Source organism: Schistocerca americana, chromosome 7 (genome assembly GCF_021461395.2).
Source record: "Schistocerca americana isolate TAMUIC-IGC-003095 chromosome 7, iqSchAmer2.1, whole genome shotgun sequence".
NCBI lineage: Eukaryota > Metazoa > Arthropoda > Insecta > Orthoptera > Acrididae > Schistocerca > Schistocerca americana.
In genome coordinates, this window is record NC_060125.1 from 311240516 (window position 1) to 311262684 (window position 22169).

Below are 22169 nucleotides of genomic sequence, written 5' to 3' on the forward strand. Positions count from 1 at the left end.
AACGGCGCAGGCATCAGCAAAGCGATCCCTATGTGGCCAGGGGGCTACAATCAACAGGGTACATGGCGCCCCACCACAACGGACTGGCTACCATGCTGGATATCAGGCACAAACAAGCTAAGAAGTCTATTATCATCAAATGTGCAGAAAGTTATACTGCACAGAGGTTGGAGGAAAATGCACCCAGGAGGGTGACCTCACCCAACAGCTGGAGAATGAGCGGAAGTACAGGTCCACGTTGACCATGTAGGGCGCCCTTCCCCAATTGACTGGCTCTTCAGGAAAATTTTGAAAAATGGAGGTCAAACCTTCTCAAAGACACACACACACACACACACACACACACACACACACACACACACACACACACACACACACACACAGAAAAAACTGTATTCTTCTTTTGTCTTCTTTTAAATGAATATGGAAAAGTCACATAATGAATTAGGGCACGGAATTTTGAAAGTGTGCTTCATAACTCCTGGGAGTGTGGAGGTCTTACAGCAGGAGTGTTGCTATGGTTTCATAAGAATAATTTTTTGTTCTTTTTTCTTTTTCTCCTTTCTGAGTAAAGGAACGACATGTGCACTAGAAGTGATATCTACTGGTCCGGCAAGTAAATGTTACTATGGCAGCATCTTACATGGCAGTTGATCATACTATGTGACACTCTTGTATTTATTCAATTACAATTACTTATGTGCATGCCTGAAAGAACACACACAGTTGATGATCCACAGCTATATTATATAAATTAAAATTAATCCTCTCCATTCAAATTCCTTGACATTAGCTGTATTAGGAACAGATTTACTACCCACATAGTGGTATGTGTTGCTGTAAAGCACAGCAACATGTCTCACTTTCCTTTCACTAGACCAATGAAAGACGTGCACATGAGAAACATGACTTTAATTTATACTAATGTAAAGAGCATCCACTGTGCCTGGGTTCGTTGGAATTTATGTGCAGACATGAGAAAAAAGAATGTGGGCACAGTGCAGAAAGCGACAATGGATGTTTAATTTGGACTGGCCAGTGAGGGGTCACTTGCACTTTGCAGTCATGCTTTTGGGATGCTGTGTACTCCAAAGAAGAAAGGGGTCTGATGACAATGGTCAGGCACTAAGGAAAAGTGGATGTTGATGTATAGAGTCTATGCCATGGTATCTTGATTAAGTACAAACTGATGGTTGTGGTCAAGTACTGAAGCATCATGTATAAACATGTTGTCTGAAAAGCTTTTTTAATTTCAGTTGTTGTGAATTGGGAACTTACTGGAATATAGAAGAATTATGGAAACCATGTTTTGTAATTTCACAGTGAGTTGTTTAAATATAGAAGCTCTCTTATAGCTCTCACCCCTATGCAATCAGAAAAGAAGCCAGCAGTCAAATATGTTGCACTGCATAGCAGGACCACAACATCAAGGCAAAGGACCACAACATCAAGACAAAACAAGACGGCGACTGAGAAATTCAGAAATGAAGGTATCTTTTGTTACAGGGAACAAGTAAAGACTTGGCATCTCACAATATATCGATCACTTAAAATCAACCCACAACAGGAAAAACATCTGCGCCAATAGTGACACATGAAAATTATTGCTGGATAGGAGCTCGAAATCCGATTTCACACCTATCACGAGTGGTCGCCTTAACCACTGTGGCTATCCATGCACACTCCCCAGAGTGACACAAACTTCTGTATGACACACTGTCTCCATCATGTAAGTATTACAAGCCTCAGCAGGCACACAATGACAACAACATTGGTCTTGATTCCTCGTTGTCTCATTCTTGCTGCTGCAGGAATCCAAGTAATTTAGCGAGTACTAGGTGATGAATTACGTGGGCTATGATATAATGATATACACAGTGTGACATATGGAAGTTTGAGTCAGTCCAGGGTACTGCATGGACAGCCAAAGCAGTTATGGCGATCACTCACAATAAGCAGGAAATCCAGGTGTAAGTCCCTATCCAGTAGTAATTTTCATACGTCACTATAGGGTAGCAGATATATGCCTAATACAGCTAATGTCAAGGAATTTGCATTCAGCAAATTAATTACAAATTACAGTTACATTAGTTTGAAAGTTGGTTTGTCAAATTCAGATTGTTTGTAATTGTTGTTTGTCTTCCTGGTTTGTGTTTCTCTGCCAACATAGACAAATTTTTAAATGTGAGTACAGAATGTGATATTTCAAATACATTATGCAGGCCTAAGGATATGAATAAATAAAAATGAAGGAAGTATGACAACAGTTACTTGAGTCTCAGTTTTGTGTGTACTGCTGTGGCAAAGGTCATTTGTTTCAAAGTCCTAGCTACTGAAAGCTTGCCTCCTAATAAAATGAAACAACATATGAAGTTAAATCATGGAAGTTTGTAGTTTGGTAAACAAACAATGAGAAAACTTTTCCCACAAAGAAAGGACAGAACAGAAAGAAAAACACTTTACTATACAAGCTACTATTCTTAGAAAGGCTCTCGTTTCATCGTATAAAGTTGCATAGCATGTACGAAAGAGCAAGAAACCTCACACTGCAGCCAAAGACCTTATTTTACCAGCTGCTATGGGCACTGTATCTATTATAAGTGAGCCAGCTTTTAAAAAACTGGCAAGTGTTCCCTGTCAGAAAACATTATTAGTCACTGGATACTTGATATGGCTTAACAGTCCGCTGGCAGAAAAACTCCAAGGTAATTGTGATATCATTATTCAGTTGGATGAAGCTAGAGACAACCACAATAATTAATTTTTGTGAGTGGTTGTTATACAAGAATACATTTCATGAAGATCTTCTTTTCTGCAGGAAGATAACTCTTGGAACAAAAGTGACAGATCTCTTTGGAATACTTCACTCTTTTGTGGAAGAAAACAACATTAACTGGGAAAATTGTATGAGCATGTGCACAGATGGAGGTCAATGTAGGGCTGCCATTTTTGGCAGATTGCAAGATCTGATCAGTAGTGAGGCTCCCCATGCCCTTTGGACATACTGTTTTATTTACCAAGAAGTACTGGCATCAAAAAGCAAGGCCCTGCCCTTCACGTGGTTCTTCAATCAGTGATCAAAGTGGTAAATTTCATTAAAAGTCAGCTACTTAAGACAACAAATGTGTGTTGACTTGAGGGCTGAGCACATTTCCCTAATTTATCAAAGTAACTCTCACTAGTTTTCATGCAGAAATGTCTTGAAAAGAGTATATGAATTCAGGAATGAACTTTACATTTACCTTATTAAGGGAAACATTGGAGTTCTGACAAGTTCGCAGGCAGTGACATTGTTTTGAAGCAGGCATATTTTAATGACATTTTTGAAAAACTCAATTCCCTGCATGTATTCCTTCAAGATAGTATCTGGTACAGTCAGACAAAATTTCAGCCTTGAGAAAGGAACTACTATTGAGGAAGAAAAATATGCAATAAGTAACATGCAAGAAGCCCAAGAAGAGGTCTCAGAAAATTTCAGTAATATTAGATCTATTTTTTCACGTGTTTTAAGTTGTTCCTATGACCCCAGCTCCAACCCCTTTCCTGCTGTCCCCTTCCTTCTCCATTTATTATCACAACTCTTATTACTCTAGGAAATTCCCTTCTCTATCAGCAAAACTATTTTTGTTTTCAATTCCCTTTTTATTGTTGCTCAATTTTTTAGATTACATTTACACTTTACATTGTTATTAATACCAAACTAATAATAGTTGTCAGCTGGTTTTCCCCACACTCTCCTTCCCTCTCCCCCTCCCCCTTTTCACTTTTGTTTTTGCTTTATTCTCTTGGCTATTATTCTTTCATGTCAATGTTAGTAATGTTGTTTATAACTGTCTTTTACAAATATTATTATGCACCGTGAATCATCACGTTTGTACGCACTCCATCAGTACCACTAATTTATATTTATATTTTCCTAATGCTGTTTTATTATGGTGTTTATGAACATTATTTTTCCACCAAGCGTTATTACATTTGTATTCACATGACTTTAACAATGTCAATTTATTGTCAATTTAGTGCTATCAATATTTTTGTACTATAAGTTTCTTCATTATATGACTATAGATTAATTTTTATCATCTTTTACATTTTCACACTTATTTCAGTTTTAATTTTTAGTTTGTGATAGCTTGGATTCGTCAGCTGTCATAGTCCTTCGTTTCCTTCTCATGCCACATGATAGCTCTTCTATCTGGGCACCCGTACGAGATGCTAGTTTACCTTTTACAGCACACTGTCCACTTCCACCACTCTGTGCCACACTGTCATGTCCGCCTGTTCCACAGTGCAGTCTGGTGTCCACGGCATGTGAGCACCTCACAGCTAATTGAGTGAGTTCCTCTTTCTATTGTCTGATTTTAGCGGTTTCAACTTCAGCTTGGTTTCTCACTCAACAGTTCCAAGGCCCCATACATTTCACGTTTTCGGGGTTCCCTCTTTTCTAAACTGGCTAACGCAATTCCACAGTCTCGGTTATGCTTGTAAGTGAATTACCATTGGTAGCTACTTTTTTACAGTTCCACGTATGCACGGTCTTACACTAGGTTTCCTCCCTTGCTTCAGTAAATTTGTACACATGAAGATGAGTGTATAATTTTCCCAAAACTGGTCATGTTTATAACAAAATAAAGTCACAAATGCAGCTGATATTTTCTTTTTCACCATTATTAAACTGATAGATAATATTCACACCTGTCAGCATCTGCTTTCTTTGAAACTGCAATTACTACATTCTTCTTGAAGTCTAGAGGTATTTCACTTGTCTCATACATCTTGCTCACCAGATGGAGTAGTTTCATCATGGCTCACTCTCCCAAGGCTCTCAGTAGTTCTGACAGCTCTGTCAAATTCTTCTTGCAATATCATATCTCCCATCTCATCTCATCTTCATCTACATCCTCTTCTCTTCCAACAACATTGCCTTCAAGTTTATCTCTATTGTATAGCCTCTCTACATATCCTCCCATCTTTCTGCTTTCCCTTCTTCGCTTGGTACTGTTTTTCCATCTGGACTCTTGATGTCAAACAGCTGCTTCTCTTTTCTCTAAAGGTCAATGACTCGTTCCACATAATTATGGTTTATCATGCAAAATGACGCATGGAGCATGAAACAAACAAACAACCAAAGTCTTTAATTTTCCTGCAGGTGGTAGCTGTCTTTCCCTTGGTGGAATATGTTTCTAAATCCTTACATTTGTTCTCTAGGCATCCATGTTTAGTCATTTCGTACTTCCTGACAATCTCATTTTTTAGATTTTCTATTCACTTTCGCTTTCTCCACTTGCTGCTTTTTATATTTTCTCCTTTCACCAATTAAATTCAGTATCTCCTGTGCTATCCAATAATTTCTACTAGGCCTAGTCATTTTATCTATTTGATCCTCTGCTGCCTTCACAATTTCATTTCTCAAAGCTAACGATCTGTCTTCTACTGTATTCCTTTCTCCTGTCATCAATCATTGCCTAATGCTCCCTCTGAAACTCTTAACAACCTCTGGTTGGTTCAGAACTTGTAAGGGGTGTCCCACGAGTATATGTCTAACATATGATGACAAGAAGATAGAAGAAGTGGACAGTGTTAAATTCTTGGGATTATAGCTCGATAATAAATTCAACTGGGAGGGGCACAACACAGAACTGCTGAAGTGTCTTAACAAATCTCTGTTTGCAATGCAAATTTTGTCAGGCATAGGGGATATAAAAATGAAAAAGCTGGCATACTATGCTTACTTTCATTCCATAATGTCATATGGGATTATTTTTTGGGGTAATTCATCAACCCAAGCTAAAGTTTTCCGTGCACAAAAACGTGCAGTAAGAGTTATATGTGGTGTGAACTCAAAGAATATCCTGCAGAAGCCTGTTTAGGGAACTAGGGATACTAACTACTGCTTCCCAATATATTTATTCCTTAATGAAATTTGTCATTAAAAATATATCACTTTTTCAAACCAACAGCTCAATTCATGGAATCAATACTAGAAATAAGAATAATCTTCACAAGGATTTAAAGTCACTTAGTCTTGGACAAAAAGGTGTGCATTATTCAGGAACACACATTTTCAGTAACTTGCCAGCAGCCATAAAAAGAGTATAAGAGTCTTTATTAGCCGTTCAGTATTTTCTTATACAATGGGCTTTGTCAATGAGTTCTCTAACAACCAATGAAATTCAGTTTAAAAGAAGGCTAAAGGATTTATTGATTTATTGGTGGCCAACTCCTTCTACTCCATTGATGAATTTCTCAGTAAAACCAACAGACACAAGCAGACTGTCTGTGTATGTGCAGATGGATATGTGTGTGTGTGTGTGTGTGTGTGTGTGTGTGTGTGTGTGTGTGCGAGTGTATACCTGTCCTTTTTTCCCCCTAAGGTAAGTCTTTCCACTCCCGGGGTTGGAATGACTCCTTACCCTCTCCCTTAAAACCCACATCCTTTCGTCTTTCCCTCTCCTTCCCTCTTTCCTGATGAAGCAACCGTTTGTTGCGAAAGCTTGAATTTTGTGTGTATGTTTGTGTTTGTTTGTGTGTCTATCGATCTGCCAGCACTTTCGTTTGGTAAGTCACATCATCTTTGTTTTTAGATATATTTTTCCCACGTGGAATGTTTCCCTCAAGTACAATCTAACTTCTGCACCATTTCAGTGCAGTAATGTGTTCATTGTAAATAAGTATTATAGTGGTTTTATTACATGTTTACTACCTTATAAATAAACAAAAAACTTTTTTATTTCAAATTCAGTGCATTAGTATTTGTAAAATGATTCTTTCATATGGTGTTCATTAAAAAATGATGATCATTCCACTTGGGACCTGTGGAATGGTACATTAGCTTATTTGTTTTAGTTGTAAATATTTGTCATGTATTGTTGTTTTTCTGACATGTTCCACATCCTGGAGGACCTCCTCACTACGGATCAATTGGAATGAAAGTAAATCTAATCTAATCTAATCAACTTATCCATGTCCCATCACCTTAAGTTCCTATCTCTTCGTAATTTCTTCAGTTTTAATCTACAGTTCATAACGTGGAAATGTCTTACAATTTAAAATCTGGTTTCAAAATCTCTGTCCTACCATTATATAATCAACCTGAAACCTTCTGGTGTCTCCAGATCTCTACCACATACACAACCATCTTTCATAATTCTTAAACCAGGTGTTAGCCATAATTCAATTATGCTCTGTGCAGAATTCTACCAGGCAAAATATAGATAGTGAACAAACGTGGAGAAAGAGATGTGAGTCACAATTTCCACTCTTGTGCAGAGCTTTGAAGAACTTAAGATGAAATAGCAAGCTCGTCCTTCCCATTGATTTTGTTGCAGGAATAAGATGTAACAACATTAAAAGTTGATTAAAAAGTGTTATGTCAAAGTTAAGAAAGAAATAACTATTATTATTTATTTTTCTTTTGACACTTCAGCTTATTTATCCCCCCCTCCCACTTCAAGTGAGATGTCATGTGTGGATGGAGCTATGCACGTTTAAGTTGAAGTCAAGGTAGCTACAGATACAAAAGCTTTGACACCCACTTGATTAGGCTAATGATTCCCACTGCCAATCTCCATCTCCGCAATGTTCTGCTTATTAAAATTGCAAACTAAAAACTGAACTTTATGTGAACTGAAATTCTTCATAGGGTAGAATGGAAATTCTTCTGCCACTGTTTTGTATGTGGATGTCACAAATCTTCACTTGTACCATAATTACACCAATAATACCTTCTTAGGTAGCAGAAAGAGACCAAATTTTTGTTCCTTTTCTTCTGATAAATCAGCTATCTTCAGAGTGAGCCGGGCGACTGACACTCCAGCACTTGCTCCAGCCTTTTAAACCTGTGGACTGGGCCACTGGCCATGCAGCCACAGATACATAAGGTGCCAGAAACATTGGTTGATGGCAAAGAGGTACAACACATGCATGAAATTAAATCTGTGGCCGTACAGTCGATGCACATGGTGATACCGAAGTACCACTGTAAGCTGTACCGTTACAAAGTCTTTGTGAGCTTATTACGGAAAGTGCCAGATTCCAAGATTTCTCCAAGCTGAAGCCTTTAGTTGCTAACTGACTACTGACTCCCAAAAAGATGAAGTTGAGGTTAAAATTTCGATGTTAACTTGCACCATAGAGTGCCCAGTCTAAATACAGTGCTCTGCCACCACTGATTTTTAAGGTTGTAAGAACCAGTTGTATCTGCGGTGTACTGTGTGTCTCTCAAGGACTGTACATGTTGTCTGTCCGATGTATGAACAGCTACACTCACAGGGGATCTTGTAACCCCAGGCCTCCAAAGCATCAAATCATGTTTAATGGAAGCCAGGAGAGCTGCTGTCTTCAATGGAGGGCAAGAGGATGCATCCTATTTTTGACGATAGGCTTCTTGTGTATGGCAGAAAAGCCATGGATTTTAAACTTTCCGAGTCTTCTTCTGCATTTCTTATGTCCACTGTTGGTTTCATTCCTAATGCCTTACGTATCAGCTGTGGAGAATACCCGTTGGCTTCAAAAGCTTTTCTCAAGTGTAGAGACTCATCCTCCAGACTGCTCTCATTGGCAATGATACTGACTGATTTTAGTTTGCCAGTGAAGTCTACAGAGTTATGTTTGTGATGAGTGCATTTTCCCCACAGGAGGCTTTAATAATTTCACTAAGTATTTGGTACAGTCGCAGGTTGGAGAGCCTGTGTTACTCACTATCAGATGCAGAAGAAAAACTTTCTTGCAGATCTTTGGAAGCCCATAAAGCCGTGGAGGAACCACACCACGTGGTATCACTCTTCACACAATTTCTGGTGGAAAGGAGTAGGTGTCCAGGAGCAAAGCGGTCTTCCTTACCACCTGTTTGATGGGGTCTTTACTGATCTTCTGGTATGTGCTATCACTCAGTAAACTATTCATTTTATTACGATAGTTGTCACAAGATATTAAAACACTGCCATTGCCTTTATCAGCTGGAAGAACTACCGTCACGATACCCTGGCGAAATTTAAATAGTGCAGCCCTCTCTGCCATAGAAATATTACTCCTTTCTGGGTGAGCCTTCATAGCTGCTCAATGAGTTTTGTCTTATTTCTTCTGCCGAATCCATAGCAAGAGGTCAAACAGCTTCTTCAATGGCACTGATGAACATAGATTTTGGTAAAACCTTTGGCGTTGTTGCAAAGTTCAGTCCTTTATTTAAAACCACCATGTAACATCATCCAAATCTTTATCCATCACATTAATGACAGAGCATCAAATAACAGTTTCTTGCTGTGAAGACGTCTCAAGCTGGCTAAACTTTGCCATCTGTCTCGCAATGCTCACTTTACCAACCTAGTCTGACTTCGCTCTCATTATACCATCTGTCCAGCTCCATGAATTGTAGGGTAACTCCATAGATATCTTCAGATGTAGGCAATAAAATTGTTCAGAATCCAGTTCCAACTTTTGGCGTGTAAAGTGAATCTTCTTAACAGCAGCAGCACCAACATTCCTTAAAATCTTATTCATGTCAGTTGATTTTATGAAAAGTACTAACCTGGCAAACTTCGGAACTATGTTGTGACCAAAAACTTAAAGAGCTCAGTTAGCTCACTCTCAAGTTTTGTAACTCGTCCACTCATCGAACTCGGTAACCTCGCTCTCAAGTCTCGTAACTCATTCAATTGCCAAACACTTAAAACGGTCTCCTCTGCAAAGAGGTAATCAATGCGCATCTTCATATTTTTACAGTGCAATGACTGTTCCATAAAATTTCGGTCGTGTAGTAAAGTAAAAGTCTGATCTTTGCATTCATGCCCAAGCATTTGCCAATACCTGCATTCATCAGTGACACAGAAGAAGCTGTTCGACCTCTTTCCATGGATTCAGCAGAAGAAATAAGACACAAAACATGTGGAGCAGTTACGAAGGCTTACCCGGAAAGGAGTAACACACCTATGGCAGAGAGGGATGCACTATTTAAATTTCGCCAGGATACCGAGATGGTGGTTCTACCAGCTGATAAAGGTAATATCACTGTTTTAATGCCTCATGACAACTATCACAATAAAATGAATAGTTTACTGAGTGATAGCGTATACCAGAAGATCAGTAAACACCCCATCAAACAGTTGGTAAGGAAGACCACTTTGCTTCTGAATGCCTACCCCCTTCCACCAGAAATTACCTGAAGATTGGAACCAAGTGGGGTGGTTCCTCCTAGGCATTATGGACCTCCAAAAATCTGTAAGAAACATGTTCCTCTGGATCTGATAGTGAGTAACATTGGCTCTCCAACCTGTGACTGTAGCAAACACTTAGCATCGTTATTAGGGTCTCCTCTGGGAAAACGCGCTCATCACATACATAACTCTGCAGAATTCACTGGCAAACTAAAATCACTCAAACTGAACCGTTCTGATACATTAGTCAGTTCTGACGTAGTGTCATCGTTCACAAAGGTTTCTCTTTCAGAATCATTATTTCTCATTGCCAAAGCATTTGATAAAGAGATTTCACCTTTGTTTAAACATGTCTTGACCTCGTATATTTTTTATTCAATAAGAAATTTTATGAGCAGATTGATGATGTCTCATGGGTAGTCCCTTGTCACCCTTGGCGGCCAATTTCTTTATGGGGGACTTTGAAGAAAAGGCGCTGGAATCTGCTAGCTTGAAGCCCACACTATTTTGGAGGTACGTTGATACAGGTTTGTAGTGTAGCCTCACAATGAAGATAAGGTGAAACAATTCTTAAATCATCTAAATTCCATCCATAGACAAATTCAGTTCATGATGGAAATCGAGAAAGATGGATTCCTGCCATTTCTCGATGTTTTGATATGATGCATAAATATTGGCACTTTGGTACATGCAGTATACTGGAAACCGACCCAAACAGATTTATAGATAAATGCAAATAGCTGCCACCATCCTTCACAGACAATGAGTGTTCGCAGAACTCTGGTACACAATGCATATGTCATTTCCAATGAGAGCAGTATGGAGGATGAATTTCTACACTAGAGAAAAGTTTTTGAAGCCAACGGGGACTCTCCACAGCAGATACATAAGGCACTATGAATGAAACCAACAGCGGGAATAAGATATGCAGAAGAAGACATGGAAAGTTTTAAATCCATGGCTTTTCTGCCATACACGGGAAGCCTATCATCAAAAATAGGATGGGTCCTCAGCAAACACATAGTGACAGTGATTTTTCGCCTTCCACCCAAAGACAGTACTACTCCTGGGTTCCAGAAAATGCTTCGAAAGCATGGGGTTACTGGATCCCCTGTGAGTGTGGCCATTCGTACATCAGATAGAGGGCATGTATAGTTCCTGACAGGTGCACGGAGCACCACAGGTACACCGGCTCTTACAGTGGTGGCAGAGCACTGTTATTGAAACTGGGCACTCTATGGTGTGTGATAAGATACAAATTTTAGCCTTAACTTCATCTCTGTGGGGATCAACAGTGACAGATGCAACTGAAATTCAGTTGGCAAGGAATTTAATTAATAGAGATAGTGGCTTCAGCTTGGGCAAATCATGGAATATGGTACTATCTGTAACAAACTCACAAAGACATCGCAACGGTATCTCACATGATACTGCGACATCGCCATGTGGATCAATTGTGTAGCCATAGATCTAATTTCATGCATATTTTTTACCTCTTTGCACCAAACAACATCTCTGGCAGCTTGTGTATCTGTGGTTGTTTCATTTGTGGGAGGAGACCAAACAGCGAGGTCATCAATCCCATTGGACTAGGGAGGGATGGGAAGGAAATTGTCCTTGTCCTTTCAAAGGAACCACCTTGACATTTGCCTGAAGTGATTTAGGTATATCACAGGAGACCTAATCAGGATGGCTGGAAGTGGGTTTGAGCCGTCGTCTTCTCAAATGTGAGTCTTGTGTGCTAACCACTGCGCCACCCCACTTGGTTTGTGTATCTGCAGCCACATGCACAATGACATGGTGCATAGGTTTAAAAGGATTGAGCAAGTATTGGAGTATCAGTCACCGGACTCACTCTGAAGAAGGCTGGACAGTACACAGCCGAAATATTGAAAGACAAAGTGAAATTTGCGCAGCTGCACACCCAAAATTTTATGAGACAATCATTGTGCCATGAAAAGATGAAGATTCACAGATCAAATTTTGATTCCAGTTTTTACAAAAACTGCACGACCATACTGTGTATACAATATATCATTTATCAAGCCTATGCCTTTTGTCTTTGTGTGTGTGACTCAGGCATAAAGCATTGTTCCTGTTGTGGAGCACAGATAGGATGAACTGCTTCATCTTCATCATACCTTCTATTTTTCAATACTCTTAAAATGGTTTCGAGAGGAACCATTTCTCACTCATCATCTCTGATTCTTGCAGTGATGAAAGGATTAGTCACCAACTATCACTCCTTCCAGAAATGACACTCAGGGTACAGCCATACACCATTGGCACATTTTTGTGGAGGGCTCTCTCTTGTGGTTTATTGGCTTAAGCTGTGTTACCCCAGACAAAAATTCCACAAGGAAACGGAGAGTATAATGTTATAAATGAAGATACAATTTCCTTTTGCAATGAAAGATGCTTCTAAGTGTTAAACATGCTTAAATAAGCTTCTTGCTCAGTTTATCAAGCTGACTCTTGTCCTATCCAGACCCCGCAAAATTTTCAACAAGTTGTTTCATTATCTGCCATTCTATATCTGCCATTCTATATCTGCAAGTATAGTGACCCAAAAATCTAACAAGGGTACTAGTAACTTTCCCTTGTTAGCAACTATAACAAAGTTAGTTTTCGGGCTAGCCTGATCTTTTGTCGGTGTAATTATATCATATGAATCTGACGGTTGTTTTATAATTTTTTCTTTGATGTGCTGGTGTACGAATGAGTGGTGGAAAACAGGTGGAAAACCCAATAGGGAATCATTTCAGCTGTGTAGCTATTCTCAGGTTGAGGGAGAAATGCTATTTAGTATGAGTATACCACCAATGTGATGTAACTGATCTCTGCACCAACTGTTGATCACATTGTCAGATGCTGGGGCTTATACAGAAGTGGTCTGGTCACCTTAGACTATGATACCGAGTGTTAATGTATTCAGAGACTTTATTACACATTTGGCATAAATTGTGCAGGATTCATAAGTATGTTTAACTTAGGATATTAATATTTCTTAATGAGAAATTCTGAACAAAAACAGTGTTACAAAGTTATACTCATAATCAGCATGTTGCGGAATTCTTCTGAAGATTTAAATTGATAAGAAACTGTACAGCTTTTTCTTAAATAATTTGAGAGGCATACTCTGGTTGATAGGCAAGACAAACATGTGGTTCCTGAGTAGAACATCAGCCTTTTCAATAGTTGCAGAGGCAACAGTCTGCATGATTGACTGATCTTGGCCTTGTAACATGAACCAAAATGGCCTTGCTGTGCTGGTATTGCGAATGGCTGTAAGCAAGGGAAAAGTACAGCTCTACTGTATGACTAAATGATTATGACATCCTCTGGGGTAAAATACTCCAGGGGTGAAATAGTTCCCTATTTGGATACCCGGGTGGGGACTACTCAGGAGGATACAGACATCAGGAGCAACAAAACTGGCTTCTGTGGATTGTAGAATGGAATGTTAGATCCCTTAATCAGGTAGATTGATCAGATAATTTAAAAAGGGAAATGGATAGCTTGAAGTTAGGAATAGTGGGAATCAGTGAAGTTCGGTGGCACCAGGAACAGGACTTCTGGTCAGGTGAATACAGTGTTATACACACATAATCAAATAGGGGTAATGCAGGAGTAGGTTTAATAATTAATAAGAAAACAAGAATGTGGGTAAGCTACTATGAACAGCGCAGTGAACGCATTATTGTAGCCAAGATAGACACAAAACCCACTCCCACCACAGGAGTACAAATTTATATGCCAACTAGCTCTGGAGATGGTAAAGAGACTGAAGAAATGTATGATCAAATAAAAGAAATTATTCACATAGTTAAGCGAGATGAAAATTTAATAGTCATGGGGGACTGGAATTCAATAGTAGGAAAAGGAACAGAAGTAAAAATAGATGGATACTAAGCGTGAGTGGGGGAGGGGGGTGGGGGGGGGGGGGGGTGGGGAGAAATGAAAGAGGAAGCCACCTGGTAGAATTTTGTACAGAGCGTAATTTAGCTATCGCTAACACTTGGTTTAAGATTAATAAAAGAAGGCTGTATACTTGAAAGAGACCTGGAGACACCGGAAGGTTTCAGATTCATTATTCAATGGTAAGACAGAGATTTCTGAACCAGATTTTAAATTGTAGACGTCTATATGGGCAGATGTGGACTCTGACCACAATTTATTTGTTACGACCTATAGATTAAAACTAAAGAAAGCGCAAAAAGGTAGGAAATTGAGGAGATGGGACCTGGATAATTTGAAAGAACCAGAGGTTGTTTAGAGTCTCAGAGGAAGCATTAGGGATGATTGACTACAACAGGGGATAGGAATGCAGTGGAAGATAAATGGGTACCTTTGCGAGATGAAATAGTGAAAGCTGAGAATCAAATAGGTAAAATGACAAGGCCTAGTAGAAATCCTTGGGCGACACAGGAGGTACTGAAATTAACTGATGAAAGAGAAAATATAAAAATGCAGCAAATGAGGCAGGCAAAAGGGAATACAAATGTCTAAAACATGAGACTGACATGAAGTGCAAATGGCTAGAGGACTAATGTAATGATTTAGAAGCATATATCATTAGCAGAAAGAGAAATATCACCTACAGGAAAATTAAAGAGGCCTTTGGAGAAAAGAGAACAAGCTTTATGAACATCAAGAGCTTTGTTGGAATATCAGACCTAAACAAAGATGGGAAAGCTGAACAATGGAAGGATTATATAGAGGGTCTCTGCAAGGGAGAAGAATTTGCAAACAATATTATAGAAACAGAAGAGAACATAGATGAAAATGAGAAGGGAGACATAATACTGCGAGAAGAATTTGACAGGGCACTCAAAGACCTAAGCTGAAACATGGGCCCAAGAGTAGACAACACCCCGTCAGACCTATTGATAGTTTTGGGAGAGCCAGCCATGCCAAAACTCTTACTCTTGTGTGCAAGACTTATAAGACAGGCGAAATACCCTCAGACTTTGAAAAGAATATAAGCATTCCAATTCCAAAGAAAGCTGGTGCCGACAGATGTGAATATTACCAAACCATCAGTTTTAATGCACTTAGAAGATAGGTTACGGAAAGGCAAACCCATGTTTATAGCCATTGGAGATTAGAGAAAGCTTTTGACAATGTTGACTGGAATACTCTCTTTCAAGTTCTGAAGGTAGCAGGGGTAAAATCCGTGGACCAAAATGCACTATTTACAGCTTGTACAGAAACCAGACAGCAGTAATAAAAGTTGAGGGGCATGAAAAGGAAGCAATGATTGGGAAGGGAGTGAGACAGGGTTGTAGCCTATCCCCAATTTTATTCAATCTGTACATTGAACAAACAGTAAAGGAAATCAAAGAAAAATTTCGGAAGTAAATTAAAGTTCAGGAAGAAAAAATAAAAACTTTGAGGTTTGTCGATGACACTGTAATTCTGTCAGAGACAGCAAAAGATTTGGAAGAACAGTTGAACGGAATGGCTAGTGTCTTGAAAGTTGGATATAAGATGAACATCAACGAATTCAAAGACAATGGAATGTAGTTGAATTAAAGCAGGTGAAGCTAAGGGAATTACATTATGAAACTAGACATGTAAAATAGTAGATTGGTTTTGTTATATGGACAGTAAAAGAACGGATGATGGGCAAAGTAGATAGGATATAAAATGCAGACTGGCAATGGCAAGAAAAGCATTTCTGAAGAAGAGAAATTTGTTAACATCAAATATAGGTCAAGTTTTAGGAAGTCTTTTCTGATGGTATTTGTCCCTGTAGTGTAGCCATAAATGGAAGTGAAACATTGATGATAAACAGTTTAGACAAGAAGAGAAAAGAAGCTTTTAAAGTGTGGTGCTACAGAAGAATGCTTAATATTGGATGAGTAGAGCATGTAACTAATGAGGAGGAATCGAAGAGAAACGTAATTTGTGGCATAACCTGACTTCTAGCCGAAGGGATCAGTTGATAGGACATATTCGGAGACATCAAGGGATCACCAACTTAGTATTGGAAGAAAGTGTGGGGGGTAAAAATTGTAGGTGGAGATCAAGAGATGAACACACTAACAGATTCAGAAGAATGTAAATTGCAGTAGTCAATCAGAAATGAAGAGGCTTGCACACGATAGAGTAGCACAGAAAGCTGCATCAAACCTTTCTTTGGACAGAAGACCACAACAGTAACAACAGCTCTGGGTACTTTTAGAAAATTTGTTGTACACTTTAATTGCTGCATAAACATGGATATTGTTAATTTCTGTGGTAAGACTAGAGATGTACAGGTTCTAGTATTATGCTTATGTTTTCAATTTGTTACAGGTATGTTTAGCAACTATATAATTAACAGTGTAAAAATATATATAAATTAATTACTGTCAAGAGCTTATATTTAATGAAAAAAAAGCTTACTATCTACCCTTGCAACTACTCTGATTGCCTTCTTCTGAATTACAAAAATACCATTTACATTTTTGTAGTTTCCTCAAAGCACTAATTCGAACCCAAAACAGACTGAAAAATACAAAATATGCTATTCTTACATGTTCTTAAGTTACAAGTGCCATCAGTCTCCTCAGAATATACATCACTCTGGAAGCTGCAAACTGCTTTCCCTTATAAAATGGATTCAGTTACTTATAACAATAATTACTTATAATAATAATTCCATAGTGTTACAGTTTAGAGAGCCACACTGAGTAATCAATAGCTGAAGGTCTCGCTTAGATCACGGAAATTATCCATGTGTGAGAATGGTCTTTGACTGCTGATAAAATGTTTCTAATGAAGAGTTCTACAGTAGACACTCCTATAACCAAACTGTGAGGTGCTTAACCTCTTGCTCAGATCTAGGTACCAATATATCTGTTGAAACATGTTTTCAAAAAAATTTGACTAGTACTGGGATTAATAAAATCTGTCCTCAGTTAACAGGCTCAGATATTTTGCCTTTCTTAAACACCGGAGCCACGTTGAATGTTTTTAAGGATAACATAAGATCCTCCCACATGACATAACTTTACAGAATATGTTAATGGTGCTATGATACAATGTATTGCTTCTTTCAGTAGGTTATTCAACATATTGTAAATATCTCTTACTATTTGCACTTTTCATTCCTAGGCTTACCTCCACAAAATTACTAAATGATGATCTGGCCAGATTAAGAGTGAGGTCAGTGTTAGTTGAGACCAAGATATACACTGATGAGCCAAAAAATTATGACCAGCTGCTTAATAGCTTGTTTGTCCATCTTCAGAAATAAATACATCACTGATTCTGCATATCAGGGAAACAACACTTTGTTGGTATGTTTGTGGAGGTTACATCAGGCAAATCTGGTCACCGAGACATCAAAGTGAGTTCACTGTAAAGCTCCTCGAACCACTGCAGTATGGTTCTGTCTCCGAGATATGGGCAATTATACCGCTAAAAGATGGCATTGCCATCAGGGAAGACATCATGCGTGAAGGGATGAAGATGGTTCACAGCTGTCAGCGTGTCTTTGATTACTACCACAGGTCCCAAGCAAGTGCAAGGGAATGTCTCCCATAGCATAATACTGCCCCCACCAGCCTGCATTCACGGCATGCTGTACTCTTCAAGCCACCATTCTCCTTGGTGACAGCATTTGTGGAGACGATTATCAACCTAGTGCAGCAAAAATGTGATTCACCCGAAGAGCCAATATATTTCACTGATCGATGTTCAAATCCCGATGCTCCCATGCCCACTACAGTAGTAATTAACGATGTTGGGTCAACATGCATGCAACGCCACCAGGTGGCATCCTATGCTGCAGTGGGCAGTGCTCATAATGTTTTTGCTGATCAGTATATTTCTCAGTTTGACATACAATTAAAATACTGCTGACATTACTTCAAAACTTGTGATTTATTTAAACCAAACCCGACAGTTAATAACCTGTTGGCCTTTATATAGCTTGCGTTTATATGACAGCAAGTGAGAAGGAAAAAGGAGAGTAAGTTTAGCTATAATATAGGCGAGTGGATGCAGGCAGCAACAGTTAGGTAAATCAACACATTCAAATCTCTCTCTTTCAAATTGAAGGAACATTCACTTACCTGAAAAGATGCTAATTTTGTCACATCATACACCAGAACAACAGCATGAACATTTCGATAATAATGTTGAACCATAGATTTACGAAAGCGCTCTTGTCCAGCTGTGTCCCACAGCTGCAACTGCAAACATCAAGCAATGTGTTAATAGTTTACGTTTATACAGATATATTGGAATAAGAATGTTTTAATTTAGATCTTGTAGGTTGAATTAAATATGTGCTGCTGTTTGCTTATGAAAAGAAGACAGGAGGAAAGGGCAGATACTTGGATTCAATGGGTATATGGGACAAGTAATGGAGAGAGTAATGCACAGATACTGAATTGAGATGTGAGAAAAAACGAATCCATGGCACCATTTAACTAAAAGAAGGTATTAGTTGATAGGAAACATCCAGAGACATCAAGGAATCATCAGTTTGGTAATCAAGGGAAGTTTGGGGGTAAAAACTGTAAAGGGAGACCAAAGCTTGACTACAGTAAGCAGTTTCAGACTCCAGAATGAGATTTTCACTCTGCAGCGGAGTGTGTGCTGATATGAAACATCCTGGCAGATTAAAACTGTGTGCCCGACCGAGATTCGAACTCGGGACCTTCGCCTTTCGCGGGCATGTGCTCTACCATCTGAGCAACCGAAGCACGACTCACGGCCGGTACTCACAGCTTTACTTCTGCCAGTATCTCGTCTCCTACCTTCCAAACTTTACAGAAGCTCTCCTGCGAACCTTGCAGAACTGGCACTCCTGAAAGAAAGGATATTGCGGAGACATGGCTTAGCCACAGTTCTGCAAGGTTCGCAGGAGAGCTTCTGTAAAGTTTGGAAGGTAGGAGACGAGATACTGGCAGAAGTAAAGCTGTGAGTACCGGGCATGAGTCGTGCCTCGGTTGCTCAGATGGTAGAGCACTTGCCCACGAAAGGCAAAGGTCCCGAGTTCGAGTCTCGGTCGGGCACACAGTTTTAATCTGCCAGGAAGTTTCATATCAGCGCACACTCCGCTGCAGAGTGAAAATCTCATTCTGGAAACATCCCCCAGGCTGTGGCTAAGCCATGTCTCCGCAATATCCTTCCTTTCAGGAGTGCCAGTTCTGCAAGGTTCGCAGGAGAGCTTCTGTAAATTTTGGAAGGTAGGAGACGAGATACTGGCAGAAGTAAAGCTGTGAGTACTGGCCGTGAGTCGTGCTTCGGTTGCTCAGATGGTAGAGCACTTGCCCGCGAAAGGCAAAGGTCCCGAGTTTGAGTCTTGGTTGGGCACACAGTTTTAATCTGCCAGGAAGTTTCATATCAGCGCACACTCCGCTGCAGAGTGAAAATCTCATTCTGGAAACATCCCCCAGGCTGTGGCTAAGCCATGTCTCCGCAATATCCTTTCTTTCAGGAGAGCTAGTTCTGCAAGGTTCGCAGGAGAGCTTCTGTAAAGTTTGGAAGGTAGGAGACGAGATACTGGCAGAAGTAAAGCTGTGAGTACCGGGCGTGAGTCGCGCTTCGGTTGCTCGATGGTAGAGCACTTGCCCACGAAAGGCAAAGGTCCCGAGTTCGAGTCTCAGTCGGGCACACAGTTTTAATCTGCCAGGAAGTTTCATATCAGCGCACACTCCGCTCCAGAGTGAAAATCTCATTCTGGAAACATCCCCCAGGCTGTGGCTAAGCCATGTCTCCGCAATATCCTTTCTTTCAGGAGTGCTAGTTCTGCAAGGTTCGCAGGAGAGCTTCTGTAAAGTTTGGAAGGTAGGAGACGAGATACTGGCAGAAGTAAAGCTGTGAGTACCGGGTGTGAGTCATGCTTCGGTTGCTCAGATGGTAGAGCACTTGCCCGCGAAAGGCAAAGGTCCCGAGTTCGAGTCTCGGTCGGGCACACAGTTTTAATCTGCCAGGAAGTTTCAGTTTCAGACTTTTGTATATTGCAGTAGTTATGCAGAAATGAAGAGACTTGCACATGGCAGATTAACATGGAGAGTTCAGATTGAAGATCACAACAAACTGAAACAATTTGTGCATGTTTTTTTAGTCACATATATTGATGCACAAGACGTTTCAGTCATATATGGAATAACAGATTTCTGTGTCAATGAGAATCACAAAAATTTCACTTAGAATAAGAGATTATTCCTGACTGTGACTATAAAAGATGGAGGAGTAACTGTGAGATAGCTCTTTTGTGGCCATTTCTGCTAGTGTCTGTCTTTAAAGTTGTGACCTTAGTAATTGGAAGAGTACACTACAGCTGATCAGGGAGAAGTTCAGTCCCACTATGACCAACATCTCTGAACTTGTCTTTTCATCTACATTTTTTTCTTTCAGTGATGAAAACTTCTTCAGATATATTTAAGACACATTTGTGGTGTGACCACACATCAGTGAATGGTTTCAGTAGTTCCTCCAACATCTGAACACTCAGCATCCCAGCACCAAATTAACCATGTGATTGCAAGCAGCACCAAATTAACCATGTGATTGCAAGAGAACAGCAAACACTCATTTTTGGACATCCTAGTCAAGGACAAAGCAGATGGCCCTATGGGACACTGTGTGTACAGGAAAGCCATCCACATTGATTTTCACCTGCCTGCCTCCAGATGCCCCATCCTTCAGAGCATTAGAGTGTGTTACGCACCCCTGTACACAAAGCCTGTGCAATATTGAATGAGGAAAGCCTACCAAGGGAGGTCATCCACCTTGACAGACTCGAGAAGAGTGAATACGGCAAGAGACAAATTGGAGTGCTTTCTGGCAGAATGTATATGCCCAGCAAATTGAACACAAGAAGGACAACACAATTGTGTGTATGGCATTTGCTGGGAAAGTATCAAACAAAATCAGCACAATCCTAGCTCAGTGTAACATTACATGTGGTTTTCATCCACCTCCAAAAACAGGTGCACCATCAGGTATGGTATAAGATGACCTGTGGCTCCATAAACTGGGTGTCTGGGGGATATTCACTGGGCTTCCGTGGGACCTACGGTAGTAATCGAAAGCAAAATGATAGCTGTGGACTATGTGAACATTATTGCAGACCACTGCACCCATTCGTAACTGATGTCTTCCCTGACAGTGATGGAATCTCCCAGCAAGATAACTCTCACCACCTCTTTTCGAAAGTGTAGTATACAGGAATAGCACAGGTTACTAAAAATGGTGCTATGTAATGGAAATAAGAAGAACAGAGTGGAAGTAGACTGCCTAGCATTTGCAGACAATATAACCGTGATGATGGAATTTCAAACTGTAATAGAGAACATTTATATTCTGAAGGAAGTAGCTGAATAAACATGATTATAAAAAATCCTCTGAAAAGGCAGAAAAAATGTCAAAAATATCAAAGACAACACACACCAAATGAATGCAAAATATGGAGCACTCATGGTCTAGACCAGTAGTTCTCAAACTTTTTTGGCAACAGAGCCCTTCTGAAATACTAAATATTATACAGAGCCTGAAAATAAGCAAGACCTGGTTTTATGATCATTCTTTAATTATAATTGTTTAATGAAAATCATACAAAAATAAGAGACATTATACGCTAATTACTTCTACAACAACATACAAAGCAACACACAATAATACAATACACAAAATAACACTGTATCGGTTCTATCGTAAACTGATAAAATTGTTTCCATTTACAACTGTTTAATGTCAGACTTGACAGAAGAGAATTGAACACACGTCAGGTCAGTGTCCAGTCTACTGCAGTATCTTGTCAATGCAGCCGAGAATCCTGTTTCACACAAATATGTTGCTAGGAATATGAGAAGAACGGTCAGAGCCTGTGTGGCCAGTTGTGGATATTCATCACAAGCCTCGCACCAAAAATCAAGTTACACTGTTTTGAAAAATGATTAAATGCTTGAATTTGATATCATTTCTAAAAAGACTTCATAGGTTTCATTCGATATATTTTATGGCTTCTGCAAATGGGATACAAAAGGATTCTGAGCCCATGAATTCATATTCAGT

The 22169-nt window shown here is 39.6% G+C and overlaps 1 protein-coding gene across 1 annotated transcript in view; it reads right to left on the bottom strand.

Moving 5' to 3' along the window:
• The window catches only part of LOC124621889 (putative Ras-related protein Rab-33), a 112802-nt gene that overhangs the window by 67092 nt on the left and 23541 nt on the right, over nt 1-22169 (bottom strand). Inside the window, exon 2 of the mRNA XM_047147360.1 lies at nt 18215-18334. Coding sequence (XP_047003316.1) covers nt 18215-18334 — 120 coding nt within the window. The remainder of the gene's footprint in view (nt 1-18214; nt 18335-22169) is intronic.